This window comes from Neolamprologus brichardi, chromosome 16, assembly GCF_056152115.1.
Source record: "Neolamprologus brichardi isolate AB-2024 chromosome 16, ASM5615211v1, whole genome shotgun sequence".
In the NCBI taxonomy this organism is placed as follows: Eukaryota; Metazoa; Chordata; class Actinopteri; order Cichliformes; family Cichlidae; genus Neolamprologus; species Neolamprologus brichardi.
The window spans coordinates 31,578,690-31,599,141 of NC_142119.1; the positions used below are offsets into that span (position 1 = coordinate 31,578,690).

General features: G+C 40.3%; 1 protein-coding gene across 2 annotated transcripts; it reads right to left on the reverse strand.

Annotated features, from left to right (window-relative positions):
- Positions 1–639: 639 nt before the first annotated feature.
- gtpbp8 (GTP binding protein 8) lies at positions 640–17,606 on the reverse strand. Of its 2 annotated transcripts, XM_087830048.1 has the most exons (8): positions 17,469–17,606; positions 16,986–17,186; positions 16,026–16,179; positions 12,047–12,145; positions 9,891–10,021; positions 4,204–4,303; positions 2,206–2,324; positions 1,767–1,919 (listed from the first exon to the last, which is right to left on the reverse strand). In XM_087830048.1, the coding sequence occupies exons 2-8, from the start codon at positions 17,153–17,155 to the stop codon at positions 1,829–1,831; spliced, it is 864 nt and encodes a 287-aa protein (XP_087686174.1). In that variant the 5' UTR covers positions 17,156–17,186; positions 17,469–17,606; the 3' UTR covers positions 1,767–1,828. The 2 variants fall into 2 exon arrangements, with proteins under 2 accessions (XP_087686173.1, XP_087686174.1); XM_087830047.1 differs by lacking the exon at positions 2,206–2,324 and having other exon boundaries at positions 640–1,919.
- Positions 17,607–20,452: the final 2,846 nt, after the last annotated feature.

Consider the following 20,452-nt stretch of genomic DNA (forward strand, 5'->3'; position numbering starts at 1 on the left):
GGGTATAACAGAGATCAAGGCATCATGAGTTTTCTTTTTTCAACCATGTAGATTTTTATTTTTAGTTAAGAGGTTTTTATTTTTTTTTAATCAACAGAAAAAACAGGCCTGAGGTTAGGCCTATGCTTAAACTGGAAAACCTTTAACATTTTTATGTCCAGGATTATCTTAATGGCTGCCAGTCTCACTGTTTTATGGTGTTGTATAATCACTTACTTGCTATATTAAAGTTTAGCCAAGTTCTCTGAAGGATATAATTCATTATAATGTATTCAACTTGTTATATAAGGTTCCTTTTTTATTATGTTTGAATTAACAGTGAATTCCTGACATTAACCGGCGACCGTGGCTCAGGGGGTTGGGAAGCGTATCTGTAACCGGAAGGTCGCCGGTTCGATCCCCGGGCTTTCTGTCCTGGTCGTTGTGTCCTTGGGCAAGACACTTTACCCTACTGCCTACTGGTGATGGCCAGAGGGGCCGATGGCGCGATATGGCAGCCTCGCTTCTGTCAGTCTGTCCCAGGGCAGCTGTGGCTACAACTGTAGCTGCCTCCACCAGTGTGTGAATGTGAGAGTGCATGAATAGTGGCATTGAAAAGCGCTTTGAGGGTCCCGAAAAGCACTATATAAATGCAATCCATTATTATTATTTTTCATCTATCATTTATTTTTCAGACTAGTTTATGTAATTCATGATTGTAACATTGTATATGTAGAAGCATTCCACAATTGTTGGCTATAGGTATGACATTGTCTTAGTCATAGTTGTAAACTGGAAAGTCAACTGTGACATGGCGTTCCCTCAATATTTAACCAAAACGGTCATCTTTCCTTACGCAACCCAAAGCCTTCCCATGCAAAAGCCCATTCAAGGTGCAGCATGGAAACTCTAAGTCCCACCGTCAAACATTTGCCCTTTGTATCCGTCTACATGCCAACCTCATTAGACAACACTCTCTGGATAAGACAAAACATAATTTTTAAAAACAAACTGAATAAAAACACTTGCAGTACAGAGAAGTGGGATTGTAATGAGACATCTGGCAGCATCATGTAAGAATAAATGTAAAAATAATAATAATAATTTCATCAAAAAATAATCACCTCCAATCTGACCCTGAGAATTCTGATATTCTGCATACAGCTTCAGTATATTTAATGAAGCCATGCAAAATATTACCCTTATACTATGATCATTTTCTGAGATGCAGACCCTCAGTAGGTGTGGGTGCAAATTTGTTTTTTAATTATTGTTTTTAGCATTTTTCAGCCCTAATAACTACATAAGTACTAGCGATATCCTTAGTAAATTTTCAGTAAATTCTCCTTCCCATTATTGAGTGTAACCAGTGGTTTGTACATTAGAAATAAACAGAGTTTACAGCAATCATGAAGGAAACTTGACAGTGATCCTACTACCTCCTAAATAGTGTTCCTGACTTGGTTAGATGATGTGAAGTTGGTTTTCATAACCGTGGAAATAATTGTCATCATCTCTATATGTTTATTTTCATTTTTAAGCCTAACAGTGGCTTTCCTCACTTGCACTGAGATTTCTTTCAACCTAATATTGAGAGTTCCAATGTAAAGACACAAAACACAAATTCAAAGCAGTAAAGTGTCTGAAACTGGACTTGACAGTCTGATAAACTAGAAAGTAAGAAGATAAGCAAACCAGAGAGTCTTTCACATTTTATTAGAAAATAAAAGCCTCTGAAGCAGTTTTTTGGATATCAGGTTTTGTTGTTGTTGTTGTTGTTTTAAAAAAAAAAAGAAATGTAGCAGAGAAGCCCGTTTGCCCCTCTCAGTGAGACCGAGTCGGCCTCTTTTCAGCTCTGTGACGTCTCCTTTAATCTGATGCTGCCTGTTACATGAGCGATGAAGCATCTCAGCAGGTAAATCCCCCCAAACTGGAGTGAGCTGTTTCACAAAGAACACAAAAAAGGGAGAAATATAGACATTTTATTACGCTGTGAAGTATTGTTATACTGTAAAACTATCAGCTTTCAGGCACTGAGTTTGTACAAAAACAATAATTAATGAAAACATATGTGTCAGAGTCAGGTTTAATGTAACAATAGAAATCCAGGAAGTATCACTCAAGCTTCAAAGAAAGAAGACTCATTGAGGGCTCTGTTTATATTTTTTCATCACTAAGAAACTCACTGTGTGAGTCTTGGTCTGTGAGAGGAAGTGAGACAGTTACCTAATAAGAAACGGTTGAGGGAAGCAGCTCGTCGTCTCTGTCTTCACCACATCCTGAAGGTTCAGCAAATTTGTCAGCAGAGTGCCACTCCCACATTTGTCGATCTTTGTCACCACCATCTGAACAATGAAGTACAACCCTCAGAAAAGCGCACAGACAGGATGTCCCTGTGGCTCCCCCAAAAAGCCTTCAGTAAATCCAAAACTGCAAGAAGAATACTAACGGGGGTAAGAGTTGTGAATAATCCGGCTCCATGATATTCTAAATACTTTATTGTGCCATATTATTCCACTTATCTCAGTCTGTCGGCCTACTTGACTTACATAGTTTCTAAAACTAGAATGGGAGACAAGGCCCTCTGCTGTGGAACCAGCTCCCAGTTTGGATTCAGGACACAGAAACACTCTCTACTTTCTCTTCTTTTAAGATTAGGCTTCAAACTTTTCTTTGTGATCAAGGTTATAAATAAGTTATGAATCAGATGATCCTGATCCACTGATAACTTTAAGCTAGTGCAGAAGTGTTAGCACTGTCACCTGTCAACCAGAGGATCCTGGGTTAAAATCCAGGTTGTGGTCTCTGAGTGAAGTCTGACCAATGTCCCTGTGTTTTTTTCTTTGGATGTAGACACCCTCACACAGGCCAAATGCATGCACGTTAGGTTAACAGGCACTTTTAAAGTGGCAAATGAAAGTGCTTGGAATGGCACGAAAGCACGGTTAGAATAGTTTTTTATTCTAAACTGTATTGAGTGCCCAGTAAGACTGGAAAAGCACTATATAAATACTGGTACCTTACATGGACCCTCCCTTAGCTAGGATCTCTTTCACTTTATGCTTCCTTCTACCATCTTGAACTAACACAGCAGACTAGCTCTGACACCTGGTGGCCTCTTAAAAACACTGCACTCCCTGATCAGCATTTTAAAGGATTCACTTTGTTGTTGTTCTCCTGCAGTTCAAAGAAATGAACGAGGAACCCGGTGAATCTAAAATGGGTGCAGCCGTGACTGTAAAAGCTGTAAAGAAAATCTATCGGCAAGAGAACATAGACCTCCTGCCACCTACTACCATGTGACACGCAATAAACTTCACTGACAAGTCTCAGTCCTTTGCCTTGTAAATGATTAAAAGAATCCGATCATTTGCAACCACTACTTCCATGTAATCATATTTAAAGTGTGTACACTCCCCATTTCTTTTTCAACTTCACAGAAATATCAGTTTTAAGTTTGAAACTGTCTTTGACTGTGCTGTCACAGCCTTAATGTGTTGCGGTGTTTAATCAGCTCAGAGCATGAATAATTGACCGCAGAGTGCGCATCGAGCGGGGCTGCTTCATTTTAACGGCCAGTTTTTAAATAGCTGAGTGGGAACATTCAGCATTAATTCAGTGTGGACATAATGATGAAGGACTGAGAAGAAGAATGAGCCACATGTAAGGCGGAGGGGGAGGCACTTCGATGCTTGTTTCCTCCTGGCGAACACGGCGGGTCTGGGCCCCGCAGTGGCAGGATGGCTGCTGTGTTTGCTCAGGAGTGTGCTTTCTGTGCAGAGGAGTTTTTTTGTTTCTTGTTCTCATGCTGTCCTCCCATAGGAGCCCAGCATGAGTAGACGTCTCTTTTTTTCCTCTTGTACTTTCCCATTGTAGTGTACATTTCAGTGGTTTTCTGTAATGTTACCGATCTCCGACCTGTATCCCCATGTGATGTCTGTGTTGTGTGTGTAAGGTCGGGGGCGGGTCCATTCCACTGCAGGGCAACCTGCATGTGGCGAATAAAGCTGATTGATTGGTTAGTGCTCAACAACTCCACCAAAGAGCGCAAACCCAAAGAGACCGTAATTCCACAAAATATTCCACATGAAAGCTGATTAAATTTAGTTACTTTCAATCAACTAACCAGGCTTCACTTGTTCTACAAACCTCAAGATCTTAAAACCTTTTTTCGCACCAAATCATCCTGATGATTACAAAACTGAAATTAAGCCAGAGTCCTACCACATACGGACATCCGGTCTCCTCACACATCTCCAAGGCAATCAGGTCAGCCTTCTGCAGACCGACGCTGCCATCGACCAACAGGAATGTCCTCACGAGGCTGAAAGAAGACATGTTACACAAAGTTTTTTTTAGTGAACACCAGGTTCGCACCATGAAGACACGGTCGCTCACCATCAGAAAGACAGGAGCACAAACACTGAGTGAGATTTAAGCTCACCGCAAACCTAGATGTGTCACCTGAGACCTGGTGAACATCCATTTAGTTTTTATTAGTTTCAGTGTTAGTTTGTACTTATTAGGAACTCCTAAATAAGCGGGAAGGATCAAATTAATATAAGAGACTGCATTTAAAAGCTTAAGACTACTAATGTTAAACATTTTCCTTTTTAAAATGTTGGTGGTCAACCACTTTTTAAGTTTTGTATATATTGTCTGTGAAAGTTCTCAGTCATCCAGGTCATAGTACTCTAAAGAGCTTGGAAAGAAAAGTGCTGATTTTTGTGACAGGTGGCGCTGTCACTTGGTGTTCGCTCGCTCTGTGGTATAGTATCGCTTCCTGTTCCTGCTCAAACACAGTGGTGTTTCTGAGTAGCTTATTTGCTTAGCAGTTTAATTAACAACTTTTAAATACATTCTTTTTTTTCACAGTATAATCTTCACGTGCTTCATCCGAAGCACACTTTCTGTGTACTCACTACCTAATTTATAGCCAAAGTATTCACTCACTGTCTCTGTACTGTTTCGCTAGCTTAGCTCGTAGCCGACCCGTTAGCACCATGGCTACTTCACCTGTCCCTTCTGCACTTTCTTGCTCATTGTGTCAGATGTTTAGTTACTCCTCGGCCTCCTTTAGCAGTAATGATATCTGTAACAAATGTAGCATATTTGCAGCTCTGGAGGCCAGGATTACTGATCTGGAGACTCAGCTTTGCACCCTTCTCTCACCCTTAGCTAGCCAGGCCCCTGTAGCTGGTGCAGCCGAAGATAGCGTAGGCCCCGCTAGCTGTTCCCCGGCAAATCCCAAGCAGCTGCGGAAAGAAGGCGGCTGGGTGACGGTGAGGAGGAAGCATAGTCCTAAACAGAAGCCCCAGGTACACCACCAACCCGTTCATTTGTCTAACCGTTTTTCCCCACTCGGTGACACACCCGCTGGGGGTCAAACTCTGGTAATTGGTGATTCTGTTCTCAGACATGTGAAGCTAGAGACACCGGCAACCATAGTCAATTGTCTTCCAAGGGCCAGAGCAGGCGACATTGAAGGAAATTTAAAACTGCTGGCTAAGGGTAAACGTAAATTCAGTAAAATCATAATTCACGTCAGCAGTAATGACACCCGGTTACGCCAATCGGAGGTCACTAAAATCAATATTGAATCGGTGTGCAACTTTGCCAAAACAATGTCGGACTCTGTAGTTTTCTCTGGTCCCCTCCCCAATCAGACCAGGAGTGACATGTTTAGCCGCATGTTCTCCTTAAATTGCTGGCTGTCTGAGTGGTGTCCCAGAAATGATGTGGGCTTCATAGATAATTGGCAAACCTTCTGGAGGAAACCTGGTCTTGTTAGGAGAGATGGCATCCATCCCACTTTGGATGGAGCAGCTCTCATTTCTAGAAATATCGACAAATTTATTAAACCCCTCAAAATATGACTATCCAGAGTTGGGACCAGGAAGCAGAGTTGCAGTCTTACACGCCTCTCTGCAGCTTCTCTCCTCCTGCTACCCCCCCCCAAAACCCATCTCCATAGAGACTGTGTCTGCTTCCAAAAAGACAAAAAACAAACTAAAAACCAGCAACAAACAACTTAAACATTTACAAAGAAAGAATAATACAGTATCCACATCTGAACCAAAGAGTAAAACAGTGAAATGTGGATTATTAAATATTAGGTCTCTCTCCTCCAAGTCTCTGTTAGTACATGACTTAATAATTGATCAACAAATTGATTTACTCTGCCTTACAGAAACCTGGTTGCAGCAGGATGATTATGTTAGTTTAAATGAATCAACACCCCCGAGTCATTCTAACTACCAGAAATCTCGAAGCACAGGTCGAGGGGGCGGTGTGGCAGCAATTTTTCACACCAGTCTATTAATTAATGAAAGACCAAGACAGACTTTTAATTCATTTGAAAGCCTGATGCTTAACATTGTCCACCCCAGCTGTGAAACTCAGAAAACAGTCTTACTTGTTATCATCTATCGTCCACCTGGGCCTTACACAGAATTTCTCAGACTTTATATCTAATTTAGTTCTGAGCTCAGATAAAATAATTATTGTGGGTGATTTTAACATCCATGTTGATTCTAAAAATGACAGCCTCAACATGGCATTTAATCTGTTATTAGACTCAATTGGCTTCTCTCAAAATGTAAAAGAACCCACCCACCACTTTAATCACACTCTAGATCTTGTTTTAACATATGGCATAGAAACTGAACATTTAACAGTGTTTCCTGAAAACCCTCTCCTGTCTGATCATTTCTTGATAACATTTACATTTACAATAATTGATTACGCAGCAGTGGAGAGTAGACTTTATCAAAGTAGATGTCTTTCTGAAAGCGCTGTAACTAAGTTTAAGAATATAATCCAGCCACTGTTATCATCGTCAATGCCCTGTACCAACACAGAGCAGAGCAGCTATCTGAACGCTACCCCAACAGAGGTCGATTATCTTGTTAATAATTTCACCTCCTCACTACGTACGACTCTGGATACTGTAGCTCCGGTGAAAACTAAGGTCTCCAATCAGAAGTACCTGACCCCGTGGTATAATTCTCAAACACGTACCCTAAAGCAGATGACTCGTAATCTGGAGAGGAAATGGCGTGTCACAAATTTAGAGGATCATCATTTAGCCTGGAGAAATAGTTTGTTGCTTTATAAGAAAGCCCTCCGCAAAGCCAGAACAGCTTACTACTCATCACTGATTGAAGAAAATAAGAACAACCCCAAGTTTCTCTTCAGCACTGTAGCCAGGCTGACAAAAAGTCAGAGCTCTTTTGAGCCAACCATCCCTTTAACGTTAACTAGTGATGACTTCATGAACTTCTTCACAAATAAAATTTTTATCATTAGAGAAAAAATTACCAATAATCATCCCACAGATGTAATATTATCTACAGCTACTCTTAGTTCCATTGATGTTAAGTTAGACTCTTTTTCTCCAATCGATCTTTCTGAGTTATCTTCAATAATTACTTCCTCCAAACCATCAACGTGTCTTTTAGACCCCATTCCTACAAAACTGCTCAAAGAAGTCCTGCCATTGATTAATTCTTCGATCTTATATATGATCAACCTATCTCTAATAATCGGCTATGTACCACAGGCCTTCAAGGTGGCTGCAGTTAAACCTTTACTCAAAAAGCCATCTCTAGACCCAGCAGTCTTAGCTAATTATAGGCCAATCTCCAACCTTCCTTTCATATCAAAAATCCTTGAAAGAGTAGTTGTCAAACAGCTAACAGATCATCTGCAGAGGAATGGTTTATTTGAAGAGTTTCAGTCAGGTTTCAGAGCTCATCACAGCACAGAAACAGCTTTAGTGAAGGTTACAAATGATCTTCTTATGGCCTCTGACAGTGGACTCATCTCTGTGCTTGTCCTTCTTGACCTTAGTGCAGCATTCGATACTGTCGACCATAATATCCTGTTAGAGCGATTAGAACATGCTGTAGGTATTACAAGTATTGCACTGCAGTGGTTTGTATCATATCTATCTAATAGACTCCAATTTGTGCATGTAAATGGAGAGTCCTCTTCACACACTGAGGTTAATTATGGAGTTCCACAGGGTTCAGTGCTAGGACCAATTCTGTTTACATTATACATGCTTCCCTTAGGCAGCATCATTAGAATTCATAGCATACATTTTCACTGCTATGCAGATGACACCCAGCTCTATCTGTCCATAAAGCCAGATAACACACACCAATTAGTTAAACTGCAGGAATGTCTTAAAGACATAAAGACTTGGATGGCCACTAACTTTCTGCTTCTTAACTCAGATAAAACTGAGGTCATTGTACTCGGCGCTGAAAAGCTTAGAAATATGGTATCTAACCAGATTCTTACTCTGGATGGCATTACCTTGGCCTCCAGTAACACTGTGAGGAACCTTGGAGTCATTTTTGACCAGGATATGTCCTTCAACGCACATATTAAACAAATATGTAAGACTGCGTTCTTCCATTTGCGCAACATCTCTAAAATTAGAAATATCCTGTCTCAGAGTGACGCTGAAAAACTAGTTCATGCATTTATTACTTCCAGGCTGGACTACTGCAATTCATTATTATCAGGATGTCCAAAAAACTCACTGAAAAGCCTTCAGTTAATCCAAAATGCTGCAGCAAGAGTACTGACAGGGACTAGAAAGAGAGAGCATATTTCTCCTGTTTTGGCTTCCCTTCATTGGCTTCCTGTTAAATCCAGAATTGAATTCAAAATCCTGCTCCTCACATACAAGGTCTTAAATAATCAGGCCCCATCTTATCTTAATGACCTTGTAGTACCATATTACCCTATTAGAGCACTTCGCTCCCACTCTGCAGGCCTACTTGTTGTTCCTAGAGTATTTAAAAGTAGAATGGGAGGGAGAGCCTTCAGTTTTCAGGCCCCTCTTCTGTGGAACCAGCTTCCAGTCTGGATTCAGGAGACAGACACTATCTCTACTTTTAAGATTAGGCTTAAAACTTTCCTTTTTGCTAAAGCATATAGTTAGGGCTGGACCAGGTGACCCTGAATCCTCCTTTAGTTATGCTGCAATAGATGTAGGCTGCCGGGGGATTCCCATGATGCATTGAGTTTTTCCTTTCCAGTCACCTTTCTCACTCACTATGTGTTAATAGACCTCTCTGTATTGAATCATATCTGTTATTAATCTCTGTCTCTCTTCCACAGCATGTCTTTTATCCTGTCTTCCTTCTCTCACCCCAACCGGTCGCAGCAGATGGCCGCCCCTCCCTGAGCCTGGTTCTGCCGGAGGTTTCTTCCTGTTAAAAGGGAGTTTTTCCTTCCCACTGTCGCCAAAGTGCTTGCTCATAGGGGGTCATATGATTGTTGGGCTTTTCTCTGTATCTATGAAGCGCCTTGAGGCGACATTTGTTGTGATTTGGCGCTATATAAATAAAATTGAATTGAATTGAATTGAATTGAACATGTCTTTGTTGGCAAAAACATCACAACAGCAATGACCAATCATTACAAGGCAAACTAAACAGGCTTATATTAATTCAATTCAATTCAATTTTATTTATATAGCGCCAAATCACAACAAAAGTCGCCTCAAGGCGCTTCATAGATACAGAGAAAAACCCAACAATCATATGACCCCCTATGAGCAAGCATTTTGGCGACAGTGGGAAGGAAAAACTCCCTTTTAACAGGAAGAAACCTCCGGCAGAACCAGGCTCAGGGAGGGGCGGCCATCTGCTGCGACCGGTTGGGGTGAGAGAAGGAAGACAGGATAAAAGCAGCAGATAATTAGCAGATAGCATTAGCCAAACTGGTTTTTCACTGCAATAAACAACTGTTTCTTAGTTACCTCAACCCCTCAGGATAGTTTCATAGCATGATTTCTTTGGCTAACTGTCAGAGGAAATCCTCAGTATTGCTCCATCATAGACATCATGAATAAACAACACAAACAAGTCTTTCATCAGCTCTTCATCACTTACTTTTTCCGTGTGTAGAGGTAAGGCTCTACCATATCCACAAAATCTCTGGGTGCCTTGTGTCCATACCCTGGCATGTCCACGATGGTGAAGGCTTTGCCCACTCTGAAGAAGTTCATCTTCTTTGTGTGACCCTGAAGGTAAGACACAGGCAAAGCTTATGATGTCCAGATATCGATGAACTCAATCATTGCAGCATCAGTGAGTGTGTTTCAACTTTTTAACATTAAATTACAATGTTTAGTTTTTATTAGTTTCAGTCTTTTTATTTATCACAAGGAGGAGCAGCATGTAAGAAGTTCCAGATGGGTAAAACATGCAAACATGTAGACATCCTAGTCTCTATAATCAGGCTGATTACGTGTAAAATTAAAACCATTGAGATTTTTTGGTCTAGTTATTTTTTCCACTCTTACTTTGATTTTCAGATAAGTTTAAAATAACCAGAAAAATCCTGATTCTTGCTGATTGTTTGTAACCCTCATAACGCAAACACAGAAATGGAAATGGAAGAAAAGATGGAGTAGCATGTCAGTGCAGTGTGTGATCTGCGTACAAGCGAACTTGTAGAACTTTGGCAAACTCATCTGAGGATTTTCGATGTGGCTTCACAAAATTATCACGATCGAAACAACCGTGAAAACTGTTGTATGGACATTGCTGCTCAATTGCAGCTGCCTGGTCAATGTTTTTCATTAGCAATTTAGCAAAGTTGATGGTGGTGGTGTGTGTGTCTGTGTGAGTGAAAGACAGACAGGGGGAGAGCGAGAGACAGATTTTGTATGATAAGCTTCATTTTATGGACGCACAATTTGAGCACTCAGGTCGCATCACAGCATCAGGCCGTATAGTGTGAGAACCTGCATCGTGCCCTACGAACTTCCAACCCTTGCAATTCAATAGTACAGTTTAGGCAGGAGCTGAATAGAGCTGTCGTCAGCGACTGACAAAAAAATAAAAAATAAAATAAATCACAGTGTATGCCCAGTTTTAGTTACACCCTAAACAGATCGCCAGTCTGTTGGAGGGCTTAACACATAGAGACAGACAACCCTTTACACTAACATTCACACCTATGGGAGGTTTAGAGTTACCAATTAACTAATGCTCACTAACTGCATGTCTTTGAACTGTGGGAGGAAGCGGGAATACCTGGAAAGAACCAACACAAACACAGGGAGAAGATGCAAACTCCACAAAAAAAAAAAGACCATGATGGTGGAAATGAACTCATGGCCTTCTTATTGTGAAGTTTCTATCTGCCAGTTTCTATCTTATTTTTATCCCTGTGGCAAATGTGCATCTTCTGAGCCAATCTCTTTGTAAAACAGTGACTTTTATTATTTTCTACATGTAACATTTACAGAACACACACTGAACGGTCCCCACACCAACACAAATTCAATTAAAATGTGCACATCATATTACCAACACTTTCTATAGTGCAAAATTTATGTTTTTAACTTTTATGCTCAGTTTTGTCAAACTGAGAAGTATTTTTGATGATAGCAGGGTACTGAATGTACATCAGTACCTTTTTAATACATTTTCAGTAAGATAACTAATGTTTGAGATGACTGATTTATAACAGAGGCAGATTAGAGTTTCCTGTCCAAGGTCCAAACTCATCACCTCCCGTCATGTCATGGCAGAGGGAATGATGGGAAATTTGCAGCTTAAATAGGCATGAAACTGAGTGAGGCATGCTCATGTGTACCACCTGAAGTAGTTCCCAGGATTTGCTCCATTTCTTAGATGCAGGTATAAAAACATGTTATTTTTAGAAAAAACTTTTCTACAAGCTAAGCCTCGTCTGTGTTTAAGTGCGTTGGTCAGAAATTCTTACATCTCCTCCCTCGCCGTAAAGAAAGAAACTGAATATGCAAAGTGTAATGTGAAGTTTCCACTTCCAAAAAAGGTCATAATTTTAAGAGTATTTAAAAAAAAAAAGCCATCTAATAGTATAGAGCAGATCATTTTAAGTCATTTTCACAGCCAGAGCGGCCAAAGAACAACAGAAAATCAGCAACAATCAGGTGTGAATGTAAATACAGCATTTTATAAAAGAAATACAGCTTTTATAAAATAAATAACTGAGATTTGTGTTTGTTCACCACTTTAAAGGGAAACAGTGTGTGGAGCTGGAGTGAGTTACTCACTGGAGTTTTAGAGACTCGGACTTCCACCTCAGGGGTGAGAGAAAACAGAGCTTTGATGAGAGACGACTTGCCCACGTTGCTCCTGCCGATAAAACACACCTGGAAAACACCAACAGGAAGTCAGCTGCAGATTTGTGTGCTGTAATTTACAGTTCTGTGATTTTTATCCTGGTATCTTTTTCCTGCTCCAGTTGCCACCATATCGCCTTTAGTGCCATTTAGCCATGTGGCACACCTGCCAGGTGGACACTGTCATCAAGCTTTGAACGCTTCGCCTTCTGGAGAAGGCCGAGTGGTAACGGAACCTTTCCTTTTTGCTAAAGCATATAGTTAGGGCTGGACCAGGTGACCCTGAATCCTCCTTTAGTTATGCTGCAATAGATGTAGGCTGCCGGGGGATTCCCATGATGCATTGAGTTTTTCCTTTCCAGTCACCTTTCTCACTCACTATATACAGTGGGGCAAAAAAGTATTTAGTCAGCCACCGATTGTGCAAGTTCCCCCACTTAAAATGATGACAGAGGTCAGTAATTTGCACCAGAGGTACACTTCAACTGTGAGAGACAGAATGTGAAAAAAAAATCCATGAATTCACATGGTAGGATTTGTAAAGAATTTATTCGTAAATCAGGGTGGAAAATAAGTATTTGGTCACCTCAAACAAGGAAAATCCCTGGCTCTCACAGACCTGTAACGTCTTCTGTAAGAAGCTTTTCTGTCCCCCACTCGTTACCTGTATGAATGGCACCTGTTTGACCTCATCATCTGTATAAAAGACACCTGTCCACAGCCTCAACCAGTCAGACTCCAAACTCCGCCATGGCCAAGACCAAAGAGCTTTCGAAGGACACCAGGAAAAGAATTGTAGACCTGCACCAGACTGGGAAGAGTGAATCTACAATAGGCAAGCAGCTTGGTGTGAAAAAATCAACTGTGGGAGCAATCATCAGAAAATGGAAGACATACAAGACCACTGATAATCTCCCTCGATCTGGGGCTCCACGCAAGATCTCATCCCGTGGGGTCAAAATGATCATGAGAACGGTGAGCAAAGATCCCAGAACCACATGGGGGGACCTGGTGAATGACCTGCAGAGAGCTGGGACCAAAGTAACAAAGGTCACCATCAGTAACACACTACAACGGCAGGGAATCAAATCCCGCAGTGCCAGACGTGTTCCGCTGCTGAAGCCAGTGCATGTCCAGGCCCGTCTGAAGTTTGCCAGAGAGCACATGGATGATACAGCAGAGGATTGGGAGAATGTCATGTGGTCAGATGAAACCAAAGTAGAACTTTTTGGTATAAACTCAACTCGTCGTGTTTGGAGGAAGAAGAATACTGAGTTGCATCCCAAGAACACCATACCTACTGTGAAGCATGGGGGTGGAAACATCATGCTATGGGGCTGTTTTTCTGCCAAGGGGACAGGACGACTGATCCGTGTTAAGGACAGAATGAATGGGGCCAAGTATCGTGAGATTTTGAGCCAAAACCTCCTTCCATCAGTGAGAACTTTGAAGATGGGTCTTCCAACATGACAATGATCCAAAACACACCGCCCGGGCAACAAAGGAGTGGCTCCGTAAGAAGCATTTGAAAGTCCTGGAGTGGCCTAGCCAGTCTGCAGACCTCAACCCCATAGAAAATCTGTGGCGGGAGTTGAAAGTCCGTGTTGCTCGGCGACAGCCCCAAAACATCACTGCTCTTGAGAAGATCTGCATGGAGGAATGGGCCAAAATACCAGCTACTGTGTGTGCAAACCTGGTAAAGACCTATAGTAAACGTTTGACCTCTGTTATTGCCAACAAAGGTTATGTTACAAAGTATTGAGTTGTATTTTTGTTATTGACCAAATACTTATTTTCCACCCTGATTTACGAATAAATTCTTTACAAATCCTACCATGTGAATTCATGGATATTTTTTTTTCACATTCTGTCTCTCACAGTTGAAGTGTACCTCTGGTGCAAATTACTGACCTCTGTCATCATTTTAAGTGGGGGAACTTGCACAATCGGTGGCTGACTAAATACTTTTTTGCCCCACTGTATTAATAGACTTCTCTACATTGAATCATATCTGTTATTAATCTCTGTCTCTCTTCCACAGCATGTCTTTATCCTGTCTTCCTTCTCTCACCCCAACTGGTCGCAGCAGATGGCCCCGCCCCTCCCTGAGCCTGGTTCTGCTGGAGGTTTCTTCCTGTTAAAAGGGAGTTTTTCCTTCCCACTGTCGCCAAAGTGCTTGCTCATAGGGGGTCATATGATTGTTGGGTTTTTCTCTGTATCTATGAAGCGCCTTGAGGCGACCTTTGTTGTGATTTGGCGCTATATAAATAAAATTGAAATTGAACTTGAACCTCTCGGTCCTGTTAACACTCGCTGCCAGAGCTTAACGTTCTTCTCCATGAGGTTATAAATCTGATGATTTATTAGCCATGTTCAGTTCTGCTTCATTATTCATGAGTATGAAGAGACATTAGGTTACATTTTTCATCCATTTAGGGTTGAGGAGGGGCAAATGAGCTACTTAAAGTCCACATTCTTTTTCTTTACCAGCTGCTTTCTACACAGCCATCCTACCTGACCCAGAGTCAGGGAAATTATTCTGCACAAGTGTTTTGTGTTAAACCTCAAGTGACCACTGAAATAACTGAGTAAAGTGATCATATTTTACACAAGAATCCTTTTTTAAATGGTTGTTTGTGCTCCTCATACCTACAACATTTACTTTATCATTCAGTTATGGTTTTGAGTTACTTTTCCACAAGGAGGAGTAATCCAACCCGACTCATCTTCTGAGCTGATTTCATTGTCACTTTGAGGCAAAATTTCCACCTCAAACCTTTTCCAGCAAGAAATGTTGCTACCCTCACTCTGTTAGCAAAGAGGCTTTGTCCAGTAAATGTGGTTTACTTTGTGAAAGTGCTTTGAGTGCCCAGTAAGAGTAGAAAAATGCCATTTATAAACCAGAAAGGAAAAAAATTATATTCTAGTGACGAGAAGTGGAAAATTATAGTCAAAGCATCAACATGTTTGAAAGAAGACATGTTGTCATGACAAATGCACGGGGGGAAAAAGCCCACTTTTATCAATAAATATATTATTAAGAGCAAACAGAAATATGCATAACCCTTCCCTTTGTAATCCACTTTGATCAAGTATTTACCTATTAAACAAACCTGCAATGTACTGTTGGGTAAATTACCACCTTACATTAACTATTAATGACAGGCTAAAGAAATTCATGATGGATGCAGCTAAACTGGCATCACTGACTGATTTGTGAACTCCCGTTGATCTCAGCACTGCAGTCCTCAATATCTTGTTTCTGTGGCATCATATTTAGACAAGAGGAACAAATGCTATGTTCTCAGCTAATGCTGCATCCACAGATACCTGCTAATTAGTGCTCAGTAACATCTAAACAAAATCACTCACCAAAACTGGAGCTCAGACTTTTTGGATGGTCTGATAGTGAAATGAAGTGCACAACACCCATATTATTGGTCAGAACTATGGAATTAAAATGCTCCAAAAGGCTCCAAGAGCACAAATGTGGTCCAGAGGTCCAGTTCAGAGACTCTATTTAGCAGTTAAGAGTCAGCTGAGCGTCTGTGAAAGTTAGTGTATCATGATAGTATCAAGATATGGATTTTGAGCTTGTCTGTCTCACTGTGGCAATGGTAACATATACAGATTGGCATTATACAACTTTGTAGATAGATATAGATATAGGCCATAGACTGTATATAAGAGATGGAGGTCACTAGCAACTAAGACCACGGTCTCATCAGAAAAGTGTTTTATGAGGTCACAGATTCAGTGAGTAGGCTTATTCTCTCACGGCCTTCTTTTTAAAAGCTGAGGAGTTGCCTCCTACTGGCTATTAGAAAGAATGCATGTTTACGGCACTCCCAACACAAGAAGTTACGTCCATGATTTATGTACAATGTTTTGAGCAATGCTGTCCTCTGACCTCTGGCTGTTTGAGATCGGGTGCGTGCTCCATCCTTTCTGCAGAGATATAGTAATCGATCTTATGAGACGGTGAAGAGTGGAAGAGCTTCTCTGCCTCAATCATGTCCTCCAAAGTGGGATCAAAAAGCTGGAACTGTGTCAAGTCCACAGACCTGAAAATACAAATATGGTTCAAGTTTATTAGATAATGTCTGTATCAACAGCTACATGCTACAGATTGAAACAGAAGCCACTGGCATACTCGTTTATATTTTTTAAACGGTAAAAATAGTTCCTCCAAATCTTTTACAATAAAAACCTTGCTAAAAATGAAGTCTGTCAAAATGATACCAATGAGCTGCCTCATTAGTTAGAAATATGCTGCAGTGTAATATTATATAATAAGATAAAGTTATTCATGTGCAGTTATTTACAGGCTTGTACCCATTATCTATTACCTACACCTACATTATGTTTGTATAATTAAAGTAAAGAGCTGACATGTTACCCTCCGATTTTTGGAGGCTTGCATTCTCAGAGTGCTTTTTATTGCTTTATTATTTATCGTTGTCTTATATTCAGGTATTTTTATTTAATTAAAGTGAGTTCACATGTATTGCTGTCTTGATTGTCTGTTTTCATTTTGATTCATGAAAACTTTCACACAGATTTATAGTTTCATCTGTACATTTTTCCATAACTTACACATACATAAATATTTTAAATTAAACATTTTAAATTAAATTAGTTGTGAGAACAGTGGCATAATTTCTGTTTTATTTGTCGTAATGTTTAATTTTTTTTGTGTCTTACATGTTTCTGTGAAGCAGTTTGTGCGACTGGTTGTAATGGGTGCTGTACAAATAAACTTGATGATGTTATCTTTCACAGTTATCAGTGCAACTCCAGCCGATGATGCCAGCTCACATTCACAAAATCTCCTCTACTGATGACTAAGAACCAGCCCTGTTTTACGCACCTGTTCAGGTAAGCCTCCAGCTCGCTGAAGGGGTACAGCAAGCTCCGCAACTTCTTTGGGGTAAGTGATGTGACCTTCTGCACCGAGGCCAGTTTATGGATCCTCTGCCCAGTGGCACAGCTGACAGCAACCCCAGGCCGGAGCCGCAGGAGCTGCCGGACAGGAAGCATGTTACCCCGCTGATTTCAGACCAGTCAGACCCTGAGAGGAGATGCACATGCGGAGGTCACCTGACAGTTTCGCACAGGCGCAGTCCCCCCTGAACTACAGCAGCATAAAAAACCTCCCCGCTTCCACTTCTGTAGTTTTACTGTGGAAGACAGTCACTCAGTCTTTATGTTTCATAAAACAGTAAATTAGAAAACGTCCGAGCAGATTCTGCGGCTCTTCTTGTTCTCTGCGAGCATTTCTGATCACATTTAATGGGGGCGGGGGGAATACAAGCGTCCAAAGTGACTCCATTCATTTCCTTATATTGCTTACCCGAAAACCTCCACCTTCACAGCTTCATGCGATCAGAGAGCAGCGGAGTTTCTTTGAAAATGAACCTTTAAGCCGCGTCCATCGCTTCTGTTTACACACCGTCCTCCATGTTGCGTGCACTGGTCAAATGCATCCGAATGAGACAGCTCAACAACAGTTCCGCGACACAAGTTTAAAATTCCGATTTTCCTCAACGATTGAAACTTTGCCGATATACTTTTTTAAAGTCCCAATCAACAACAAAACAAAACAATCAAACAACCATTTTTTAAAGATCCTGTTATTCTGTTTTATTTCTCACAGAATGAGATGTTTCACTTCATGCAGCCGCTTTGTTGTAATACATTGAAGTTTGTACTTTTTGTGTAGGCTGCTTAATCTATATTTTTACTTGTTGATTCTTTTTTAAATTTCATTTTATTTTTAGTTAGGGATTCACTAATTATTTTTCTCACATGACCTACATCCATCATTACAAATCTAATTTCGGTGGTTGTTTATGTAGTCTAACATAGGATGAGCAACTGTCCTAATTTTTTTTGCACTTGTTGACTTGTAAAAGCCTATATGACATTTTTTTTATTTCACCATTCATTAACTGCGCAGAGAAGGCATCGTTTAAATATGGTAAAATTTTCTTTAAGCAGACAGTATTTTTAAAGTTCTTCATGACTGGGCCAAGTGTCCTCTTTTTTTGGAAATCAAAATATGGTCACCCTAGTATAACATCATGAAACTAAAACCATTTTTGTTCATACTAAACATATGTAAACCAACAGTGCTTGGTTTACAGGAACAAATTATTAAGACTGTAAAATATTTGGATTTAACAGAAAGTCAAAGTTTATAGAAGGTCCCTAGATCTCTGCAAATGTTATTTTTATTTCTCCTTAAATTCTATTCTGTTCTGATGAAGTAGATAGAAACAGATGATAAAAAGCAGTCTCTGGTGTGTAGTTCTTGTTTGTGTGAGTATTATTTTATTTTAGCTTAGTTTGCATTGAAGAAGGTTAAAGACAAACAAACTTTAGACATTTTACTATCATTCAATGATTTTTATTTTTTATTCTTTTAGTCTATTTATTTATTTATTGTTCAACCCAGTTCAGTTTTGAATTTTGTTCTGTTAAAGTGAATTTATACAAAATGTTGCTTCATTTAAATTTGCCTAGTTAAGTGTGCCTATGCCAAGAGGCACACTTATTACTATTCGTCGGATTTATTATTCTTATTGTGTGAATGCTTTAAGGCATCCACACTATTGAGTTCCTGTTTCTCTTTATTCTTTATTCTTATTATTATTGTGTGGATGCTTTAAGGCATCCACACTATTGTTTTCCTGTTTCTCTTTATTGTGTGGATGCTTTAAGGCATCCACACTATTGAGTTCCTGTTTCTCTTTATTCTTTATTATTGTGTGGATGCTTTAAGGCATCCACACTATTGTTTTCCTATTTCTCTTTATTCTTTGTTATTGTGTGGATGCTTTAAGGCATCCACACTATTGTTTTCCTGTTTCTCTTTATTGTGTGGATGCTTTAAGGCATCCACACTATTGTTTTCCTGTTTCTCTTTATTCTTTATTATTATTGTGTGGATGCCCTCAGAGGGCACACATACAGTTAAAGTTAGCATGTCTGATATGTGTAGGGTTTTTTGTTGTTGTTTATTTTGTTTATTTTTATTTGATTTTCACCCAAATGTAAAAGCTTCAGGAGATGAACTGTAGGACCAAAGTTCATGTGTGCTTTGCTGACAGAAAGTTAGAGATCTGTTCAGCCAACCATTCCTTTAACTTTAACTAGAAATGACTTTATAAATTTCATTGCAGAAAAAAAAATACTCGTAATCATCTCACAGTTGTAGCATTATGTACAGTTACTTTTAGTACCATAATATTAATTTAGACGCATTTCCTCATTCAGATAAAACTGAGGGTCATCCAATCTCATGTTGTGCTTTGTTGTCCTTTCAGTCCCCCAAGTGGAGGTAGAGGAGGGGGTGGAGTCTGTCCAGCTGCCCTTCAAAACCACACTTCACCTGCCTGAAGATGCTAAAGTGGAGTGGAAGGACAGATACATCTACAACAGAAAGGTCCACGTGTATAACAACGGCTCTGACCAGCCTGAAGAGCAAGACCAGCAAGACCTGAAATACCCCACAGATGGAGACAACTGGACTTACACCTGCACCGTCTACAGCAGGGAGGGAAATATCCTGCTGAAGAGAAAGGTGGAGCTAAAAGTAACAGGTCAGTGGTTTGTTACAGGTTAAATATCAGAAGCCAGTTCAGTCGGAGGTCATATTTCTGTGACCAAGTTCATTTAAATGGTTTTATTCAGCGAATAACATGGAACGCATTTCATAAGACCTCTCAGTTTTAAATATGCTAGTTAAAATAACTATTAGAGAAACTGCACAAGTGGAAGTAAGCAGGCCTCCACTGCAAAGAAATAGTTTGTCCACTATAAGAAAGAGGAGAACAGCACAGGCCCTGCAGGTCCGACAGCAGGAGGTGTATCAGTCCTGTTTTCCATGTGGAGACAGCGTTTACACTGAAATCTGCCTTTGGTGGCTTTAAGGCAGCAACTGTGACATTCACTCAGGGCCGTGCAGAGACGTTTAAATGGGCGGGTGCTCAAAGTTAAAAAAGGGGCAGATAGAACAGGCTGAATGACAACAACTCACATTCATGACAAATCTAATATGGAATTGCATCATGCTATATGACTGTCATCAGGTGGGGACGATGCAAAGCAAATGTAGCCTTTGTTTTACCTGATGGCGTACAATGTTGCTGTTGAGGGATTACTGCTGTTCCTGCTGCTGATAGTGCTGGAGGGCAGGGCTGTGTTGTTTTGAGACTGTAGACATTAAAAAGTCCATAGGTAGCTGATTAAACAAGTGCTTTGAGACAAAAAAAAATCTATACTGACAGCCTTTTTTTCTGTCTCTTTAGGTCACGAGCAGTTGTGTAAGCATTT

Excerpts from the sequence above, each read along its gene's own strand:
- gtpbp8 (XM_087830047.1), bottom strand. The coding sequence starts at position 17,155 with ATGCTTCCTGTCCGGCAGCTCCTGCGGCTCCGGCCTGGGGTTGCTGTC. Across the intron at positions 10,022-12,046 it reads TCCGAGTCTCTAAAACTCCA|GGTCACACAAAGAAGATGAA; the intron begins GTGAGTAACTCA and ends TCTTACCTTCAG. Across the intron at positions 1,920-4,203 it reads AGACCGGATGTCCGTATGTG|CTCACTCCAGTTTGGGGGGA; the intron begins GTAGGACTCTGG and ends TTTGTGAAACAG.